This window comes from Gracilinanus agilis, chromosome 2 (assembly GCF_016433145.1).
Source record: "Gracilinanus agilis isolate LMUSP501 chromosome 2, AgileGrace, whole genome shotgun sequence".
NCBI classification, from domain to species: Eukaryota; Metazoa; Chordata; class Mammalia; order Didelphimorphia; family Didelphidae; genus Gracilinanus; species Gracilinanus agilis.
Genome location: NC_058131.1, coordinates 156568971 through 156590021, shown reverse-complemented (window position 1 = coordinate 156590021; position 21051 = coordinate 156568971). Strand labels below are relative to the sequence as shown.

General features: G+C 35.4%; 1 protein-coding gene across 3 annotated transcripts in view; it reads right to left on the bottom strand.

The window, feature by feature from the left end:
- Positions 1–21051, bottom strand: part of MSRA (methionine sulfoxide reductase A) — a 585525-nt gene that overhangs the window by 190452 nt on the left and 374022 nt on the right. For all 3 annotated transcript variants that reach the window (XM_044663472.1, XM_044663473.1, XM_044663474.1), the window contains one exon: positions 18742–18846. In XM_044663472.1, coding sequence (XP_044519407.1) covers positions 18742–18846 — 105 coding nt within the window. The remainder of the gene's footprint in view (positions 1–18741; positions 18847–21051) is intronic.

The window sequence follows — 21051 nt, the reverse complement described above, 5'->3', positions numbered from 1 at the left end:
CAAGGAGTTAAAGCAATTGTATAAAAAATCAAGCCATTCCCCAATTGATAAATGGGCAAGAGACATGAATAGGCAATTTTCAGGTAAAGAAATCAAAAGTATCAATAAGCACATGAGAAAGTGTTCTAAATCTCTAATAATTAGAGAAATGCAAATCAAAACAACTCTGAGGTATCACCTCACACCTAGCAGATTGGCTAAAATGAAAGAAGGGGAGAGTAATGAATGTTGGAGGGCATGTGGCAAAATTGGGACATTAATGCATTGCTGGTGGAGTTGTGAACTGATCCAGCCATTCTGGCTGGCAATTTGGAACTATGCCCAAAGGGCTATAAAAGACTGCCTGCCCTTTGATCCAGCCATACCATTGCTGGGTTTGTACCCCAAAGAGATCATAGATAAACAGACTTGTACGAAAATATTTATAGCTGAGCTTTTTGTAGTGGCAAAAAACTGGAAAATGAGGGGATGTCCTTCAATTGGGGAATGGCTGAACAAATTGTGGTATATGCGGGTGATGGAATACTATTGTGCTAAAAGGAATAATAAACTGGAGGAATTCCATGCAAATTGCAGAGACCTCCAGGAAGTGATGCAGATCGAAAGGAGCAGAGCCAGAAGAACATTGTACACAGAGACTGATATACTATGGTAAAATCAAATGTAATGGGCTCCTGTACCAGCAGCACTGCAATGACACAAGACAGCTCTGAGGGATTTATGGTAAAGATGCTACCCACATTCAGAGGAAGGACAGCAGGAGAGGAAACATATAAGATAAACAATTGCTTGAATGCATGGACTGAGGCGGACATGAATGGGAAATAGACCCTGAACAAGGACACTTGTTATAACCAGTAGAAATGTGTGTTGGCCATGGGTGGGGGGAGAGCGGGGGGTGAAGGGGAAAGTAGGGGCATAAAGTATGCAAACAGATTAAAAATGAATATTAATAAATGTCTAATTTAAAAAAAAGAAAATATCTTAGCCAAGGTTGAATGAATGAATTTGTGACAAGTATACAGTTTTTTAACATCATAGCAAGTGGTTATAATAATGGGTTTGTTTGCTATTGTCTTTAAATGTGTTATTGGAAATTATGGTACTTTATTTGAATATGCATTATGAATCTGTTATTTTGTAAAAATCATTTACACTCACAGTTCATGTAAAAGCTTAACAGGAAATGGATCTCATTTTTGGGTGAAAAGCCTTTCACTGATTCTAAACAATATAAATATATATATATATATACATTTATTTATTTATATATTTAAAGCATTTCTTTATTATTTTTTCCCCTTCTATGTGCAGTACAGTTTTTGAGGTTTTTTTTCTCTCGTTTTATACTTGACATTGTATTTTTCCCTAGATTTTTAAATTTTCTTATTGTTTTTCCTTTTAATTATTTTAATAGAATTAATTGACTCTTTTCCTTTTTTTTCTCATTTTTGTCCTGAAAGTACATATAATCAATGTTAGTCCTTTTTTTATTTTACAGGAATATAATTTAATATAAATATATATTTGCTATAATATTAATGCATACCCAAATACCTTAGACAATGGTAACCTGCCAATTCTTGGTAATTATTATGGGACTGTGATTAATTTCTCTCTGTCTGATTCTAGGAGAAGGGAGCAAATGAGACACAAGGTCTTGGAGACCGACTGAGAATCTTCAAAGTGCCAAGGAACAAATAGGTCATTAGACCATGGATTAAGGAAGTTCTATGCCGATATGAAGGGCTTGAAACTAGTGTTTGAGGTTCAGGGTTGCACTTTTTCTGACATATGTTAGAGGCCAGACTTCCCCTGAGCTTCATTTCCTAGAAAGCTCCTGAGACTGGCTATCATTATGCTTCATCCCTGAGAAGGTGCAGGCAAATCAGACCAGGGAAAGACACTTCCCTTGCATACATATTTGGTCCTGTTATTTCTCATATATAATGGCAATTTTTGTAGTCCTGGCTCCTGAATGGGTAATTGCAAATTGCTTAAATCATTTTAATTGGCCTTGATTCAAGGGCCTGTTATAAGTTTATTTTTCCTTACATTTTTTACACATAAGACTTTGACATTTCACATTTCATTCACAAGTTAATTTTTTCTCTTTTATTTTTATTTCTTTTGCCAATTGATTTCATACAACCCCATGACTCAGCCATGTATCCTTAGCTGACCTGGGGTACTCTCTTCAGGGGAGAATGTGTTATTGATTCCCCTCAGGGGGGTGGATAAGTTTATAATCATAATGTTTGTATTATAATCTATAATGTAAAATTTTAACTCTTTTGAGAGTAATTTCAAGGGGAAATGTATAATTCTCCTCAGAAGGGAATATATGTTTTATAATCTATAATGTAAAGTTTAAATTCTTTGAGAGTATTAGGATAAGAAATTTGCTATCTCCCCAGAATCCAGAGAGGGTACCATGAAGATGCCTGAAGAACCTTCACTGAATCATGAAGATCCCCCCCCAAAAAATGAACTTTGGGGTGCAGTTGATTGAATAATGGGGAGTTGAATGCATTTGTTTTGAATGTACACTCTTATGCCAAAGGGGACTGCCCCCAATTGGCTTTTTGTCAATGTGGCTAGCAATTATTGGTTCATTGTTTTGTCCTCTTTTCTTTTATGCCCAAATGCCTGCAATTTAAAAGTTAGTTCTGTTTACAAGAGGGTTCGAGGAGACCAGTCTCTCTCTGCTCTCAGGGGGTAATGTGATATTGGAAATTTGGGGGTTTTGAACTGATTTTGAGGTCCCTCATCTAAACTTCCTGTGGACATTTAGGATGCTTTCAAAATTACATTTCCCATAATTTCTCTTGCATAATACAGGTGGGCAAGAAGTGTGATTATGTAGAGAGAGGTATAAGACTCGGGATGTGATTGGGACATGCTCTCTTTCCTAGGAAGCAGCCAGAGGGTAAGCATGGCAGGCATTTGAATTAGATCTTAGCAGGCACGTGGTTCTTTTTAATTATCAATATGGACTACATTAAACCCTTAATACTTTTAAATATACCCTATTATATCAATATTATTTGTAACAGTTTTACACTGACAATATTATCTGTATATCTATAAGGACATGAAGGAGGAAATTTTTTCAAGGACAAGAAATCTATTAATAAGCTTAAAACTGGAACAAGAAAATAAATATTTAGGACCGTGGGACTGGATTTGTCCAGTTTGGACTGATATAGTGCAATAGATGAATTCTTCAGTTATTATAATGAATTCAAATTAAGCGTAATCCTCTATGATGCTGGTCTCCAGGTGACAAATTTTGCCAAAATTTTCTTTCAATGAAATAAAATGGCCTTTCTTTTTCTAACATTATTAATTGATAATTATTAAGTCAGCAAACATTTATTAAACACTATGCTTGGCATCAGAATTACATTTAAACAGAAAAATAATGCAACATAATTCAAGGAGGGAGTGAGCAATAAGAACCAAAAGGGCACATAAAGACTATTGAAATGAAATGAAACCTGAGCTAAGATCTGAAGAAAACTTAACCTCTGTTACTTATTCACCTGTGTAACCTTTGCATCATCACCTAACCTTTCTGAATCTCATTTTTTCATCCTCAATAAGGAAGTTGGGCTAGATGTTCTCTATAGTTTCTTCTAGTTCTAAATCAATGATCCTGTTTATTGAGCACTCGTCGTATGTTCACACTGGGAGTTATAGTAGCAACATAATGTACTTCTAGGAGTTTACAATGTGGCAATAAGAAATAGTCACCCTTGTGAAATAAAAGGGAGCAATATAAGATAAAATATATCAAAGAGCTAAAATTTTCAATGGTAATTACAGCATAATTAATTTAGTTGTTGATAGGATCATCAATCACTGAGAACCATAGTGTTAAGGGAAGATGTCTTTGAGGATTTCCTCTGTTTCTTCTTTGGTGAGGGAGTTAGACAAGATAATCTCCAAAATCCTGTCTACTCTAAAATTATGACCCAATGAGCCTATATGGTCATAGGTGACTAAAGCTGGATTCAATTCAAAGGAATTGAAGGGTATTTGCAAAGGAAGAAGTGAGAAAAAGAGGAATTCCAGGTGAAGGAAACATCATCACAAAAGGTACAGTGAAGTATGAGTAAAAAGATTGGCCTTCTCAGATCAGAATGCTTACACTGAATAATAGGAAATAAGGTTATAAGGGGCTAGATTACAATGAATATTAAAAGATGAGTTCAGATTTAGACATTTTATGTACATCCTTTTATCAAATTCTCTTACAGATGAATTTAATAATAATATAGATCTAGCTCTAACATAGATGAAACAAACATTGAAAATTCTGCCAAGGGCCTCCATTTCCCTTCAATGACTTCAGAGAAACAGTGGATAAATTAAGGATGCAATGAGGCTGCTTCTTTTCCCAGGAAAGAAAGACAACTTTTAAGTATGACATTTCAAGTCCATTGGATGAAGAGCAAATTATTGGCCTGGGAAATAATAGTTTTCTATTTAACATTCTTCAAAAATGCCCTAGAAATTGATTGATGAGAACAGAGCTTTTTAGCATTTGTAAAGAAGTAGTGACCTCCTCGCTTCTACCGAGATTTCTCCGTCAACTTTTGGCAAGCTATGATGAGATTTCGATGAAATTCCCCCATTCCTCCTACATAAAATACTCTTTGTCTCTGTCTCTGTCCCTCCCTAATATGTGTCTATATCAATATCCATAGTCATCTATATCTGATAATTGCTACAACTAAGAAGAGTATTTGATGGCCTCCCTTGTCTGCAACTATTGGGTTCTGAGTAATTCATTGTTTCAAATATGGAACCATGACTAGGACAATGGGAAACAATCGGGGACAAGTTGACAACAGTTACCATAAAAGTTATTCATAGAGTGAACTTTAAAGACAAGGTGGCAAGGGGAGAATATAGAGGTAGAAGCAGAAAGCAAGAAGCATCCTCCTTTAGAACCCGTGTGAGAAAGTACAACCAATACTAGAGAAGACATCTAGGGATTCATTGTCATCTGGGGAGCCAGATAGATTAAAGAGTATAAGATTAAGATCATTTGAAGGACAAGGAAGGTAAGAGAAATTTGTTCATTATGGAAAGAGGATTCCAGAGGGCCCAATGGAAGAGGAAGCAAGGATGGAATAGAACGTGGGAGGAGTAGGTTGAAGAGAATGAGAAAAAGAGAAGGAAGGGAATGTAGTTGGAGATACAATTAACACTGAGATAGGGAGAGAAACAGATAGAAGTTAGTGACAGAGCTGTGATGGGAAATAACAACTGCTCACATTGACATAGTACTTTACAGTTGACAAAACTTTTTTCAATTTTGTGAAATAAGTAGTACAAACAACTGGATCCTTATTTTTTACAAAAGTCAAATTGAAATTTAGAAAGTTGAAATGACTTTTCCATGGGTATACATAGATATTAAATGACAAACCTAGATAAACACAGGTCTTATGACTCCAAATCTAGTGTTAATTCTACTTTATCTCAACATTCCATTATTCATGAACAGGAAAAGGTATGATTTTAGGAGCACAATGGATTGCTTTACTTTAAGGATGGTAAGTTGTAAAGATCTCTTATTGAGGAGGGTGTTTTAAATAGTAATCTGATAAACATTTAGCAAGGAACAGAAGCTGCTACTATCCATAAATTTAAAATCCTTAATTTGGTGGGAGAACAAAAGAAGAAGAAGGAAAAAAAAACCTCTTCAAATTTCATACTTATTCCCAGGGAAGCTGGAATAATGATAGACAAAAGCCAATTGTATTGTAATTTTAGACTGCACTTAAGTTTTGTACAAGAGAACCATAATTTAGAGAAAAACAGCAGCCTATATTTTTACTAACATATTACATGCCCTACCTAATTCACAGGGTTGTTGTAAGGATCAAATAAGCTAATATATGTGAAAGGTCTTTGTGATTGTAAAGCCCTATAGAAATGTAAGCTATTATAATACTGCTTTTTGGAAAACATATATGGCACATCTGAATATAAAATGTCATAAGAAAATGTTTGTCCAAGCATCTATTTAATCATATGTAACAGGCTTTAAATGAGAACAAACTAATAATACTTTTCAGTGTGCTGAGCACCAGGCTGAAGCCCTTCTGATTAAGAACTACATTTCCCATGAGCCCCTAGGCCCATGAAAAAGGCTTCAAATGCAGATTAGCTGAGACTTCAAATACTGTGATTGTGCCTGTTAAAGGATTTTTCTCACCACAAGGATAGGGATGAGATGAAAGGAGAGCTGAATGAAGATGATAGTTAAGTAGGCATCTATCTGGTAAAGAAAGGATGACAGTAGTCATTTATTTTGTTGAGGAGAACTAAAAGAGGGAGAATGAAAGGAATTCCCACTGGAAGAGATCTGGATGTTACATGAGTATGTCCTTCCCACCTTTGGGCCAGCATCTTCAGTTTTCCTACACTTTTCACTCAGAGATGAGCATTTAGTATTTAGTCCTCATATATCTATCTCTACCTAGAAAATCTGCAAGTCTCTCCTATCTTGGTTGTGGCAGGAAGTCTATCATCTGTGTGTATGTGTGTTTCTCTCTGTCTCTGTCTTTCTCTCTGTCTCTATCTCTGTCTGCCTCTTTTTCTCTCTCTCTGCCTCTCTCTGGCTCTGTCTCTTTCCCTCCCTCTGTCTCTTTCTCTCTCTTTGTGTCTCTCTCTGTGACTCCTCCCTCTCTGTCTGTCTCTGTCTCTCTTTCTGTCTGTCTCCATGTCTCTTTCTCTATATCTCTCTGCCTCACTTTGTATTCTCTCCTTTCCTTCCCTCATCTCTTTTCCTTTATTCTCTTCTCTTCAGCATTCCCTCAATAGTCAGCAGGCAAGCTGTCCTGCTGCTTTATTCCTCCCTGTACCTTACTTGCATGAAGATCCTTTTCTTAGGCCACGAACCTCTTGAGAAAAGAAGTTCCTAATCAGATGGGCTTCTGACTGGCACTCAGCCCACTGGGAAGTGTAGCCTTGCCCTCATACAACTCATTACATATAAAACATAGCTTACGTGTTTTAGACAAGGCTTATTAATATGGAACAATCTAACTCTACCTAGTTATAAAATTAACTCTGTCCATTTTAATTTGATAATACCTCATTTTAAATTCAAAACATAAACTCTGTGCATAGCCCATATTTCCCCACAGAAAAATGTTGTTTACTACTATTTCAACTCTTTCTTCTTTTTCTAAATCATTCAAGGGCACCTAGAAGAAAGAACCCTATATTTGTAGTCCAAATTGTAGTTCAAAGACTTGGGTTCAAATCCTAAGAAGTTTTGCTACCTTATTAGTTGTGTGACATCTGCAAAGTCACGCTCCCTCTCTTAGGTTCAGTTTCTTCATCTTTAAGCTTTTATAAACATATATAACAAAAGTCGTATGGAAGCAAACCCAACCTTCCCAGGATGTGGGACAGCAAGGAAGAAACCCATTTGATTAGAAGCTAAATTTCCTAATTAGGCCCTAGGGCCAATATATGACACCTCTAAGGAATATTCCAGATATAAATCTAAAGATCTTATGATATCTGACAGATCAGGGAACCTTCAACAATGTAGACATTTTTACTTAAATGTTAAGCCTTTGGTTTGTAGTTTTAATCTGCCTGAGAAGTAAAACACAATGGATGGGATAGCTTAACAGAAATCAGAAAACAACTATACGATTAACTTGAGTGCTAAGATATCCCCCTGTGACCCCTGAAACTTTTCTTACTCCCCAGTCTAGCCAATATATTTTATTATTATTACAAAATACCTTATTTATAGGATGTAATAATAGAGTCATATAATCATCAAAAGTAACCATTATCACAATCACAACTCACATTTACATGGTACATTATATGGCAAATCTTTACAAAGTATATTTTCATACAATGTTATTTGATCCTTGCAACAATCTAGTGAGATATATAGCAGAATTGTAATACTCATTTTACAGAAGAGGAAATTGAGGCTCTGAGAAATTTAAATTATTATATGAAGTAAATGAGAGAGTCAGTTGTTCTGACTCCAAGCCCAGTAGGTTTTCCACTATAGGAAATCATCATTTCATATAATTTGAGATATTTAAATCACACTTTAAATGCATTAATTAGGATTTGTGCTATATGAGTAGGCATAGAGCATGGATGGAATAGCTGATTTTCAAAAGTTAGAGGTCCAGATTTGGATTCTACCTCAGATGTTTAACTGGACATAAGATTTTTTTTTAAGTGAATAATCTTTTTTTTTCCTTGTTTACACATGGTTTATTCTTTGATTTAATTGATTAACTTAATGCCATAATGAGGAAATTGAGTCCAGGAAAAAGAAGGCTTTCTTTTTTACCTCCAAAGGACACATAGTAATACTCAAGCCTAGAATTTAGGTCTTTTGGCTCTCATTCAGTACTCTGCATAGTATGCTATTGGGTTAGGCTACCCAGAAAAAATCTTTCCTGGGCCGAAAAGATGGATAGTTAGATGTTGATGTTGATGACAGTGATGTTGTTGTTGTGGATGATGATGATGATGTTGTTGATGATGTTGATGATGATGATGTTGATGGTATTGATAAGGATGATGTTGATGTTGATGACTGAATTTGGAGTTGGAGGTTTTCCTTCCATTTGAACCTTTCTGACCCTTCCCGCTGTGATAATTAACATTTTCTTGGAGACTATCTCCGACTTCTTTCACCCTTCCCTTCCATTGTACTGGTCTTCTCTCCCCTCCCTCCTTGTGCTTCTTTATGAAATATAAAATTACCCCATTTTATTTCTTTTCCCATTTCTCTCCTCTTTTTTTATCCTTAGTTTATATATGTCACTGTTCCTTTATATATATATTAATATGTTTAAATATATATATTATATATTTTCGACATTTCATCCTATACAGGATGTCACTGTTCCTTCTAAGTATACTTCTTCTAGCTACCCTGATGATAATAACAATTTTTAAGAGTTACCAATATCATCTTTTCTTATAGGAATACAAAAATAATTTGAACTTATTGGGTCTCTTAAAAAAAGTTGTTTTGTTTTTGTTTTGTTTTTTTCCTTTCTTAATTACATTTTGGTGATTCTCTTAAGTTCTGTATTTGGGCATCAAATTTTTTGTTTAAGTCAGGCCTTTTCTTTAGGAATGTTAGGAAGTCTTCTATTTTATTAAATAACCATGTTTTCCCCCACAAGAATATAGTCAATTTTTCTGGGTAGTTGATTCTTGGTTGTAGACTCAGTTCCCTTGCTTTCCAGAATATCATATTCCATGCCTTCAGTCCTTCAGTGTGGATGCAGCCAGGTCCTGTGTTATTCTAACTGTGGTTCCATGATATCTGAATGGTTTCTTCTTAGCAACTTGTAGTATCTTTTCCTTGGTCTGGTAGTTCTTGAATTTGGCTATAACATTCCTGGGTATTGTCAACTGGGGATTAAATGCAGGAAGCAATCTGTGAATTCTTTTAATCTCCATTTTCTCCTCTTGTTCAAGAATGTTGGGGCAGTTTTCTTGGATAATTTTCTGTAGAATGAGGCCCAGGCTTTTCCTTTGGTCATGATTTTCTGGTAGTCCAATAATTCTTAAATTTTCTCTTCTGGATCTATTTTCCAGGTCTATAGTTTTATCAATGAGGTGTTTCATATTTTCCTCAATTTTTTTCATTCTTTTGATTTTGTTTTATAGACTCTTGCTGCATTGTAAAGTCATTTGCTTCTAGCTGTTGGATTCTAATTTCTAAAGACTGAATTTCATCCCTGGCTTTTTGGCCATCCTTCTCCTGGTCTGTTTTTCTTTGGAGGTCATCTTTCACTTTCTTTGCCTCATTTTCAAACTGGTCAATTCTGGCTTTCAAGGCACTATTTTATTGTTTTAGTTCATGTGCCTCTGTTTCCAGATGACTTATTTTGCTTTTTAAGTTCTTTTCCCAATTGTCTTCAGCCTCTCTTAATTGTTTTCTGAATTGTGTTTTGAGTTCTTCCAAACCCTGAGTCCAATTCACTGGAGTTTCTGTGTTTTTTCTTGGTGTTACTTGGTCCTCCTCTGTTCCATCTTACTCTTTGTTCATTACCTGGATAGAAGCTGTTGATTGTAATTTCTTTTTTCTTTTTCTGTTGTTTACTCATATTTTTTTCTTCTTTCCCTTCTGTCATTGGCTATAATCTTACTCCTCTGATTATTTGCTAGATCTGTGGGTTTGGGCTATTCTGTCCTGAAGGGGCTTCTTCTCTGCTCTGCTGATTGACTAGATTAGGCTAATGGAGTATTAATGAGCTGTTAGGTCAGATCTTCCCCAGCTGGCAGCAGAAGCTGAAGGTGTAGGTAAAGGTGAAGATATGGAGGCTGAAGGGAGCTGTGATTCCTGCCCCTGTTATAAAGTTATTCTCTGGACATAAGATTTTAGCCTCTTGGAGTTCTCAGCTTCCTCACTGACACATTAACTGTACTACCCTTTTCTCACAAGTGTTTTGAGGAAAGTGCTTAAAGCATTATGTACATTATTGACTCATTCAGCAATCATTGCATCATCTTTTGTAATTTCTAGATCTTGTCATTCCTATTTCATCACTATCCAATAGCAACTTTTATATAGTTTATCTTGCTGTTAGATGAATTCTCATTATCCTCTGCCTCATTTCATTTTATTCAAATTGTTCTGTATTATACTATTTCCTGGAGGATTTAATGCTATTCCTATTGCTTTCTTGTGTGACTTTCTTCCTCATGAAAATAGGTACTAGAGGTCTGATGGATTTGATTGGGTCATAATTCTATTCATTAAAATATTTCAATGTCATTATTTATAAATTTAATGACCTGTTTCTTGCTTTTATCATATTTTGCAGTAACATAGGCACATTTAACCCTTGTTAATACTAGAAACCCTAAGAAAAGGTGATAAAAAAAGACCATTAATTACTCTATTCCTAAAAAAAGTACAATTGACAAACCAATAATAATGCAGAGTATCAGAAATGGTCAAATTTTCTTTTTCCCCCCATAATTTTCTGGTTCTTAGATTCTTAAATGAAAATGCAACTTCTCTCAGAATACATAATGCTGGTTTGGGGTGGTTTTAGCATTTTATGTGTGTGCAGCTGTTCTTCCTCTATAAGTATACACATCTGCTCATTAGCAATACAATGTAATTTTCACTGTCTAATTATTTGCAGATGATAGATTCCTTATACACTGTCTAAAAAAAGTACAGTCCTTCAAAACTGGAGACTAATAAAAAAATACCCACTAACTAAAAATGTTGAACACTATGAAGTTGAGACACTAATTTGGCAGAGCTTGTTGCCAACTTGGTAATAAAGTCACAGAAAGAAAAAAAAATATATATATATATACATAAATATGTATATATATATATATATATATATTTTTAATTTATCACATTGATTTTTCACTGTGGAAGTTATTTGGGCTCTTTTCTTTCCTTTGCATTTGAAAATGTTCTATCATGTGAGTATGGAGAAGAAAAATCCTTTCCTTTTGTATCTTTCTTCCTCCTTTCCTCTATCTCCTTATTCCTCTCCTTTATCTCTTTGCTTTCTCTGCCCAAGCCAAGTTCACTGGTTGCCCATGGAGAAGTAAAGCAAATCACATTATATAAGATACTGATATTCCCACAACCTATGATTTTGCTAATGCAGAGTCTTCAGTCATTGATGCAGACCCGTCTATCTATGCCTTCTCCTCCTGTTCTAATCCTTATCTTCACATAAATCATCAATTAAAAAAACTATTCAATGGCCCTTTTTTAATATTTCACAGACATCTATGCAATATTATAGCTGTCCTCTCCCTTCTATGTGAATGACCCACTTTCTTTTGTAGACAATTCATTTCTTTAATAATTCTATTAAATCATTTCTTATTGGCAAGTGATGTTAGCAATATGCTTCAGCTTACTAAAATCTACCATACCTCTATCATTGACTTTGAGGTTCACTACTGAGTTGAATTTTCTGAGATTATGGATTTCTATTATTTTAGGCATATCCATCAGTGAGAGAACACACATACATATATACCCATATATATGCATGCATACATATCTACACATAAATTAATGTGCTTTGAGATGGAGGTCGTTGAAAGAATTACTCAATTTCCAAATGTAATTGAGCCTATTTTTCCATTTAATTTTTGGTTTAGCTCATTGCTATCTACAGTTCATGTCCAAGATGAATACAAGGGACCAGTTCAAGGAGGGTTGAAGTACAGTTCAGTTTGGCTAGAAACTTGAATAAAGAGGAGTGGTATAAGATGAAGTTCAAATGAGCCAGGTGGTAGAGAGCTTTGAAAGCCATGCTCAGGACTTGATACTTTATTTGGCCAGCAATGGAGAGCTACTTGAGATTTTGGAGTGGAGAAATATGATCAGAACAGCACATAAGAAAAATAGCTTAGGTGGCAATGATAAGGGTGGCCTGAGCAAGCAAAAAGGATAGTCTAATATCTAATTTTCATAATTTGGTACCTTTCTCCTCTCCTTTTCCAAGTCTCCTCTCGATGGCATATCTTAGTTCCTTATTCTGGTTCTCCATGTGATACATTTTTGTTTTTATGACCCAGTCCTTCTAAGGAATTTGGACCAACAGTGAACTACAAAGGTTAGATTCTTACTGATTGCTTTGTCCTTGAAGTCAAATGGTCACTGCTTATCCCCTACTGCCAGAAACCTTTTGACACTATGCTCTACCCAGAACTACATAGATCTCTGACTGGTACCTACTGTTGAGCCTGTCTAAGATGCGAAGCCTGCAAGTTTTCTTTGTTTTCTTTGCCTGCTGCTGTGACTTCACTTTATCATCTGCCCTTCCCCTATGACACTGCCTACTCTTTCAGTATTGGCTTATCAGCCCAACCTGTTGTGATTACACAGCTTTAGGCATAACAACGACCCTAAAAAGAGAGTGTATAAGCTTAATATGTTACTAGGAGGGGTTTACTTTGACTTTAGTCACTTAAGACGGCCTAATAAGCCATTATGAAGTTCATCTTTTAGTCAGAAAATGCCAAATGTTTTCCCTTTTTTACATATTCTGCCCAGAATTCCAGATAATTCAGTAATTTCCAACATGGCAATTTTTGCTAACACCCATTGTTTTGTGGCATACAAACATAAGATAGATATTTCTGGGTCAGATATGTTAAAAATATGTATACTAAATTCCAGAATTTTATGTTAAATTTAACAATTGAACAGATCATTAAAATAGTCTTTAAAACAAATTCCTCATTTTATAAAGGAGGAAAATACAAGACACCACTCTAAAGGTTAACTAACTTGTCCAAATCATAATAGTCGTCAATAGATAATTTGTGAACTTTGTCATGATCTTCCTGGCTCATCTCATCCTTTCATTCTCATTTCTTGTCCCTACATTTTCTGCTAAAACTATTGCCAACCATACCACTTTGCCATTTCCTTGACCCTAGAAGGCAACTGAATGAATGAAAGATGTCCTTGATACTGAAATGTCTCCTACCATGGTGCTGAGCATCAGTATGTTCTTTATCTGGTACTTGTTCTATCCAAAGTAGCAAACAAAAGTTTCCTCTTCAAGGGTGGGAGAGGGAACAAATATTTATATAGTGCTTATTATGTGCCAGATACTGTGCTAAGCACGGTTAGGTTCAATTTCTTTCACTGTAAAATGATGTTATACAGCACAGACAAAATAATACATATGCCAGGTACTGTACTAAATGCTTTTACAAATATTATAATAGTCTTTTGTGAGATAGGTAGTATTACACTCATCTTACAGTGGAGGAAACTGAGGCAAAAAGTTAAATGGTTTGCCAGGGGTCACATAGCTAGTAAGTGCCTAAGACCAGATTTGAACTCAGGTCTTCCTAAGTCCAGGTCCAGGGCTCTATCCACTATATCTATGAAGGTATTTCCAATGAGAACATGAGAGGCAGCTTGGCAGAGTAAGAAGAACTATGGATTTGGAACCAGAGGACCTGAGTTCTCATCTCAGCTTTTCTATTTACTAATAACTATGTGATCTTCCGTAAGTCCTGACTCTTTAGGCCTGTTTATTCCCCTGTAAAAGATGAAAAATAGGAACTAATGGCCCTTCTAGCTCTCAGTCTATGATTTGATGAAACTATGAGTTCTTTTTCATACTCTCACAAAAGGAGTCAGCAACACTGACTTATGCAATGCAAAGTCCATGAAGAGACAAGCAGCTCATCCCAAATGTTTTTAGACACACTGGCATTAAATTAGAATTCTGTACACTTCCCTCTGTTTCCCAGTTTGCTGAATGTTTTTGGTACCTCAGCCCACCTTTTTGCTCACTTCTAGATTCCTTGTCATAAACTAGGAAATATTTCCCTTAGGACTTCCACTTCTACCACAAAATCTTCCAACTAGAGACTAGACCATTCAGTTGTTTTTCTTGAGAAGGACTTCCAAGTGACTGCCATCTTGAAGGTTGAACTCTCTCTACAGGTACCAGTTTGCTAGGTATCTTTTCTTGGTAGTCAGAAGAAATTAGTTTGAAAGTTCAGATAGTGATAACAGTGATGATCTGCTTACTTTTTCCCATCTGGAGGCTTCTAGAAACCAAAGATTGAATGGCTTTTAGGGCATTGGTAAAAGACAATCTGAATTCAAATAATACTGTTATAATCTATTTCACTTCAACTCAGTAATTATTTATCAAGTGCCTGATATGGCCTGAACACTGTGTGAAGTGCTGAGGATCTAGAGCAAAAACTACCCTTTGTAAAGATACTCATTTGTTTTTGTTAGGAGGTAGCAAACTAGTAAGTAGGAGAATCGTCAGGAAAGGCTTATTCATACTCTGTGTCCTAGAGGTATTCTTGCTTTCTTCTTTTATAAAGTCATAATATGAGGTGCTATAGTGTGAATAGAGGCTGGAGAGACTTGGATTAAAATTCTCTCTTGGTCATTGGGTGACCCAGGGCAAGTTCCTTAACTTTTTCCTAATCTGCAAAATACTAGTCTCTATTGTACCTTGTGTATATGAAATTAACTCTAGCCCATTCATAGTCAAAAATCTATTTACCCTAGGCATCTAGATTATATCATCCCCAACTCCCTCAAAAGGGGAGTGGAGATAAGTTAACCACACCTGACAATAAGTATCAAATCAAGAACAAGGGACTGCCCTTTGGGCAGTCCAAATCAGTGTAGAGGCTGCCATTGGTCCACTTGAATTAGAGGTGGCCCACAGGAAATGAGGAGAGATGCTATCTATTTAAATACGTGGGTTACAACCTGGTTCAGTTAGTTGAGGAGTGGAAGGAGTTCAGGAGTTCCGGCTTTGGACTTGGTGCTGAAGGTGCTCGGCTGAGACCTCAGAATGCTTCTACTCTGAATTGTCATGTGGGTAAATTAGGCTGACTTCCTCGGCCTACCTTGGTGTTTCCAAACTCTGCCTTAAAAGTAGGCTTATAACCTCTCTGATTTCTAAAGTCTTGTGGCTTGTAACCTAGTTTAATTAGGCTTTTAAGCCTCTCTCTCCATCTGGCCTCTCCCTCTCTCTATTTACCTACCTTTTACCTTCCTAATTGTAAATAGACTACCTTAAACTGGATGCTGACTTGGGTCTATTTTAATTATGGAATCAATCTGAATGGTTGATTCCTGGCGGCCACATTTTAAATACATATTTATAAAATACCTAAAATCTCCCTCTTACATTATTGGCAACCACGTTTCAGTCTCGAACTTCCTCAATCTTCTTAAATTTTCTTGAATTCTTCCAATCTCCCTCTTACAACCTACTCCATAAATCTCTTGAGAATCAAACAATTAAATGTGTATAACCATTTATAACTTGTAAACCAAAAAGTGCCATATAGATGTCAGCTATAATGACTATGAAATTTTAGACTGCTAGAACCAGAAGTAATTTTAGAAATCAGACTTTCATTTCCCAGATGAGGTAAGTAAGGCTCATAGAAGTCACATTAAGAATCAGTGGCAAAGCTAAGATTAGAATCTTGGGCTACTGATTTTAGGTTTGGTATTTATCCTCTACATCACATTGCATGTGTGATATCTAATAGATGCTAGGATTATATATATGTATATATATATATAATATATACACACATATATATGTATATATCCATATTTATACTAATACAAGTTACTTAATATATATATGCATATACATATATACATATACAATATATTATACATTTTTGAAAAATTTATTATGCTTTGTTCATACTTTTCTTCTGTATTTATATGTTTTACTTTGTTATGATTATTTAGGGGGAAGGAAACAAACTTTTGAGCACCTACTACTATGTACCAGGCACTTTGCTAAGCATTTAATAAATACTGTCTTATTTAAACCTTTTCCCCTCTGCTTTTTATGGGTTTTTTTGAGATTAAATGTTGAGACAATTTTTAATAATAATTTTCTGACATTTTGTGATCCATGTTCTCCCCCTCCCTCCCATTCCTATCTTATTTAACCCTCACGACAACCCTGAGAAGTAGTTGTTATTATTATCTCTATTTTGCCACCAAGGAAACTGGGGCAAATAGTTTAAATGACTTGCTCAGGATCACATAAATAATAAGTAACTGAAGCTAGATTTTAACTCAAGCATTATGAATTCTTATGCCTAAAACTCTAACCACTGCACCATATAACTGCCTTCTGAATCAGAATCTTACAACTGAAAGGACCTCAATGATCATCTAAGAGAATACTTTCTTTACAGATGAGGAAACTAAGGCCTAGAGAAATTAAGTAACGTGTATAAGACCACATAGGGAGGAAGTGGCAAAGTCAAGATTTGTAGCCAGCCTTTACGGCATTAAATCCATTGTTCTTTCCAATATATCACATCTTATTTTTCTATCATACTATACATTCTTTAAGGACAAGTACTATATTTGTCTTTAGAAAATTCTCCCCTAGCACAGTACTCTGCACATGTGCTTAATAAATGCTTCTCAAATTCGAATTTCATATTCTCAATTACAAATATTGTAATTGGAAATTGGCAATACAAAAATTATAAGTAGCAACAGGCATGTAGATACCTATAGGGATCTCCCCACATGCTAGTTCCATGGGGTACTGTTACTGAAGAGATCAGGATTAATGTTCTGTGATGCTTTAAAACTTAAATTCTTAGATGCACCTGTGAACTCGTTAGTATGGGTGTTCCTTCCACCAGGGAAGATTCCAACCTATACTTCATCTAACAGGACCTTTCAAAGTTCGGATTATACCAAGAGAAAAGCAAGCTAACGTAGGAGAAGGAGCTCAAGGCCTGGAGTCAGGAGATCTGGATTTAAGTCTTAGCTCTGGATATAGGTGTGGTAAGCACTGATATCCTCATCTATAAAATGAGTAATGAACTAGATGATCTTTAAAGGCCTTTCAAAATCTATGTTATATATTATATATTATATTATCCTTCAAGAAACTAGGGCCACCTCTCTGCTACCACAAGCACTAAGATAGATCTTTCATGCAGGTAACCGTTCGATAAAGGAGTTGAAACATAAAATTATACAAATAACAAATAATTATCATTGCTGCCTTTTCCTCTTTGTTATTATTATTGTTGTTGCTAGAGTTATTATAGTAGGTTCCTGAAAGACTGAAACATGGGTCACACAAGAATGGAGTGACCCATCCCACTGCTCCCTGCGTACAAGCAGAAGACACAAGACAGCTGGCTTGGTTAGGCCTGAGGAGGAGCACTCAAGAAGCACTCGAGAAGTAACCACCAGAATGGGCAGAAGATTTCTGTATCTTTCACAGGAAGTACTTTCTACCAAGAGATACAGTCTCTGGCCTACTCACATTCCCTCCCCCAACCCTTCAAAATGTCATTATGGGCTTTTGGGGACGGGCCATTTCAAACTATTATATACATGGTAGTGATGCTACACATACATACCGTAAAAACTGGGCTGTGGAACAGACATTATTAAAGTGACTGCCAAATGGGCGGAGATCTCTGAATAGTACACAGGATTTTTTAGTTAATAGACTTTCTTATACGAGAATATGGCTTTTAGGTCAGAACATGGAAAGTCTTCTGTATTGCACATTATAATGGTATTCACACACATGGCATTCTGCCTTTATGTACACAAGAGTATGAAAAAAATTATGATTGCCATTGTTTGCACCAATATAAATTAATTTCTCTATGTAATCACCTCCATGGAGGATTTTTGAATGATAAACATCATGGTCCCCACTACAATTACCCCCAAGAACTGTGTTTTATATTTTTAATACAATTATTCTTCTAATGCATATACAATATGCAACAATAGTATTAGAATTCAGAAAAATCTAAGCTGAAGGAAATACAGGAAGCATAAGTCACAACAACTTTGGAATAGTTTAAAAAAGACACTAATTTCATAGACAAAAGCCTGCATTAAGGAAGCATAATGTAATAATCCAAGGTGAATGGATTTTCTACTGTTTCATGTTTTTCTCTGTGGGAATTCTCCCATCACAGACAGCTGTAAATGGAGAGGCAAGGGGGAATGTAGGTCTAGGCTAAGTTTATGCTTTCATTTTTCTCTCTCTCTTTTTCTTTTTCTCTCTCTCTTTTTTCCTTGTCAATAAATGTCTGCCATCATATTCTTGAACTCCTGTGTGATTTCAAGGTTCATCTCTTCCATGCAGCTCAAACACTAATTATCCCAGCTGTAATTAGTAAGATAATTAAATACTGGCTCACTCATCACTCTACCTTGTGTCGGGTCATGATTCTCCCAGAAGACCTTGAGCAGATCCTCAAAACTGATGTGTTCTGGCTGGTACACAACTCGGACAGTTTCTGCATGCCCAGTTTTCTCTTGAAAGAAACAGAAAATGCATCCAAAAGTTACTATTTTTTTTTTGAAACCCAGAAACAAGAGGAAAGATAGGATGATAAGTATGAGCAGAATGTACAATTTCTCCCAAAATGTCTCTAATAGTTTTGTTGCTATTTGTAGATAAAGGTTTTTAGTCAACTTCTTGCAGACTTAAAGCCAATAGTTCATATTTACATATACTTGTTTTTACAATTTTCAGCTTGGTGGATACAACAACACCATAGTTAGAATCAGGAAGAACTAGATTAAAATTTTCCCTCAGATGCTTACTATCTTTGTGATCTTAAGCAAGTCACTTAACCTCTTGAACCTCAGTTTCCTCCTTTGTAAAATGGAGATACCATTATGGCAAAGTTGTGTGTCTTAAACAAAATAATGCCTGTAAGACACTTTGTAAACTTTAAGTGCTTTATAAACGTGAATTATTATTATTTCCTCACAATAACCCTATGTGATGGATAATAAAAATATTCTTCCCCCTTTTCCCCCCTTTCCCCCTCCCTTCTCCTTTTTCTCTCTCCCTCCTCCCACCTTTTTTAAATGAGGAAACAGTCACACAGTAAGTCAAAGAGTTTAGATTTCGAATCAGGTCTTCTTTCTCTAAGACCAGTGATAAATAAAAATAAAAATCTTTAAAAGAATTTTTGAAACATTAAAAAAAAAAAGAAAACATATGGAAGCTTCAGCTTCATATCCTGAATACTACAAGTTCAGCTGCAATACTAATAGAAATTGGCATTAGATACACAGCCTTTAAAAAGCAGGCTTATAGCTCAATCACATTAGATAAATTAGTTAACAGAGGGACATATTTGCTATGTTGTTAACACTGTTGCAAGGGTTGGGTTCAAATACCCACTGGGGCAGTAAGTGTTTTCTTCACCTAATTTGTCTCTGTGGTAAACAACTAGTGTTGCTAATTCCTAGGCTTTTTTTCTTTTCAATTGTCATTGGCTGGCCCATTCTCAAAGTTTGTCCCAAGAGGGGTACTCCTTAGATCAGAAAGCCAGATGTTTGTTTTTAAGTCTTTATACCTCTGGAATTCATTCTTTCCCTATCTTCCTTGGTAGGATGGTTTTATAATCTGGTATGAGAAAACTTATATCTGTTCCCTCCATGACTAGTTATGTTTAAAAGTCTATCTTTCATCTTTTAAATTTGCCATCAAAGAAGACTATAAAGATTTCAAGGGATAGAGCATAGGAGAACTAACAGATCCAGAAGCTTGATGTAGCCAGCTCATTCTTTAAAAAATGTAATTATGTTAGTCATGTAAATTAAATTAGAGAGAACTAAAGCACAGAATCTGAATCAGAATTTTTCCCATTTAAAAATTATGTAACAATAATTATTTTAAGTCCTAGTCAGAAATTTCTAAATATGCTAAGAGTAGCAATGAGAAAAGAAAAAGAAATTAAAAGCATGGAAGACAAGTGAGACAAAACTATCCCTATCTCTTGGTATTATGATAATTAATTTTTGTTTGGTCATTTCAGTCGTATCAGATTCTTCATGACCTCATTTGGGTTTTTTTTTCTTGGCAAAGATACTGAAGTGGTTTGACACTTTTCCAGCACATTTTACAGAGGAGAAACTGAAGCAAACAGGGTTAAGTGACATACCTAGAGTCACCCAGCTAGCAAAGCCAGATTTAAAATCATGAAGATGTCTTCCTGATTTCAGGTCCAGCACTCTATTTATTGCACCATCTAACTGGCCCTCATGATGATTTACTCAGGGGGTAAGTAGAGTCTACCTACCAACAGACAAACAGGAACTATATGAATTCAAGTCAAAACACTCTTTATGGAAATAAAGATAAACCTAAATAAGTGGAGAGATATAATTTGCTCTTGGTTGAGCCATGCCAGTGTAATAAAATGACTATATGTTAATTAACTATATGTTAATTTTTATTTATAAATTGACATGATTTATAATTATTAACCATAATTTGCTAAAAGCATAAGAGTCGTGCTTAAGAGATGTTGTTCCTTGAAGTGAAAGGGAACATTGTTATTATTTTGTACTTTATTATCATTATCACAATGCCAATGGGGCAACAACTTGTTCTGTGAAAATGCTCTAATTCTAGGATATAATTTATTGTTTTTTCAAAGCAGTGTATCTTTGTAGGATAAGGACTTCTTGTAAGTTTAAGAAAGATAGCAACTTTCTATGTA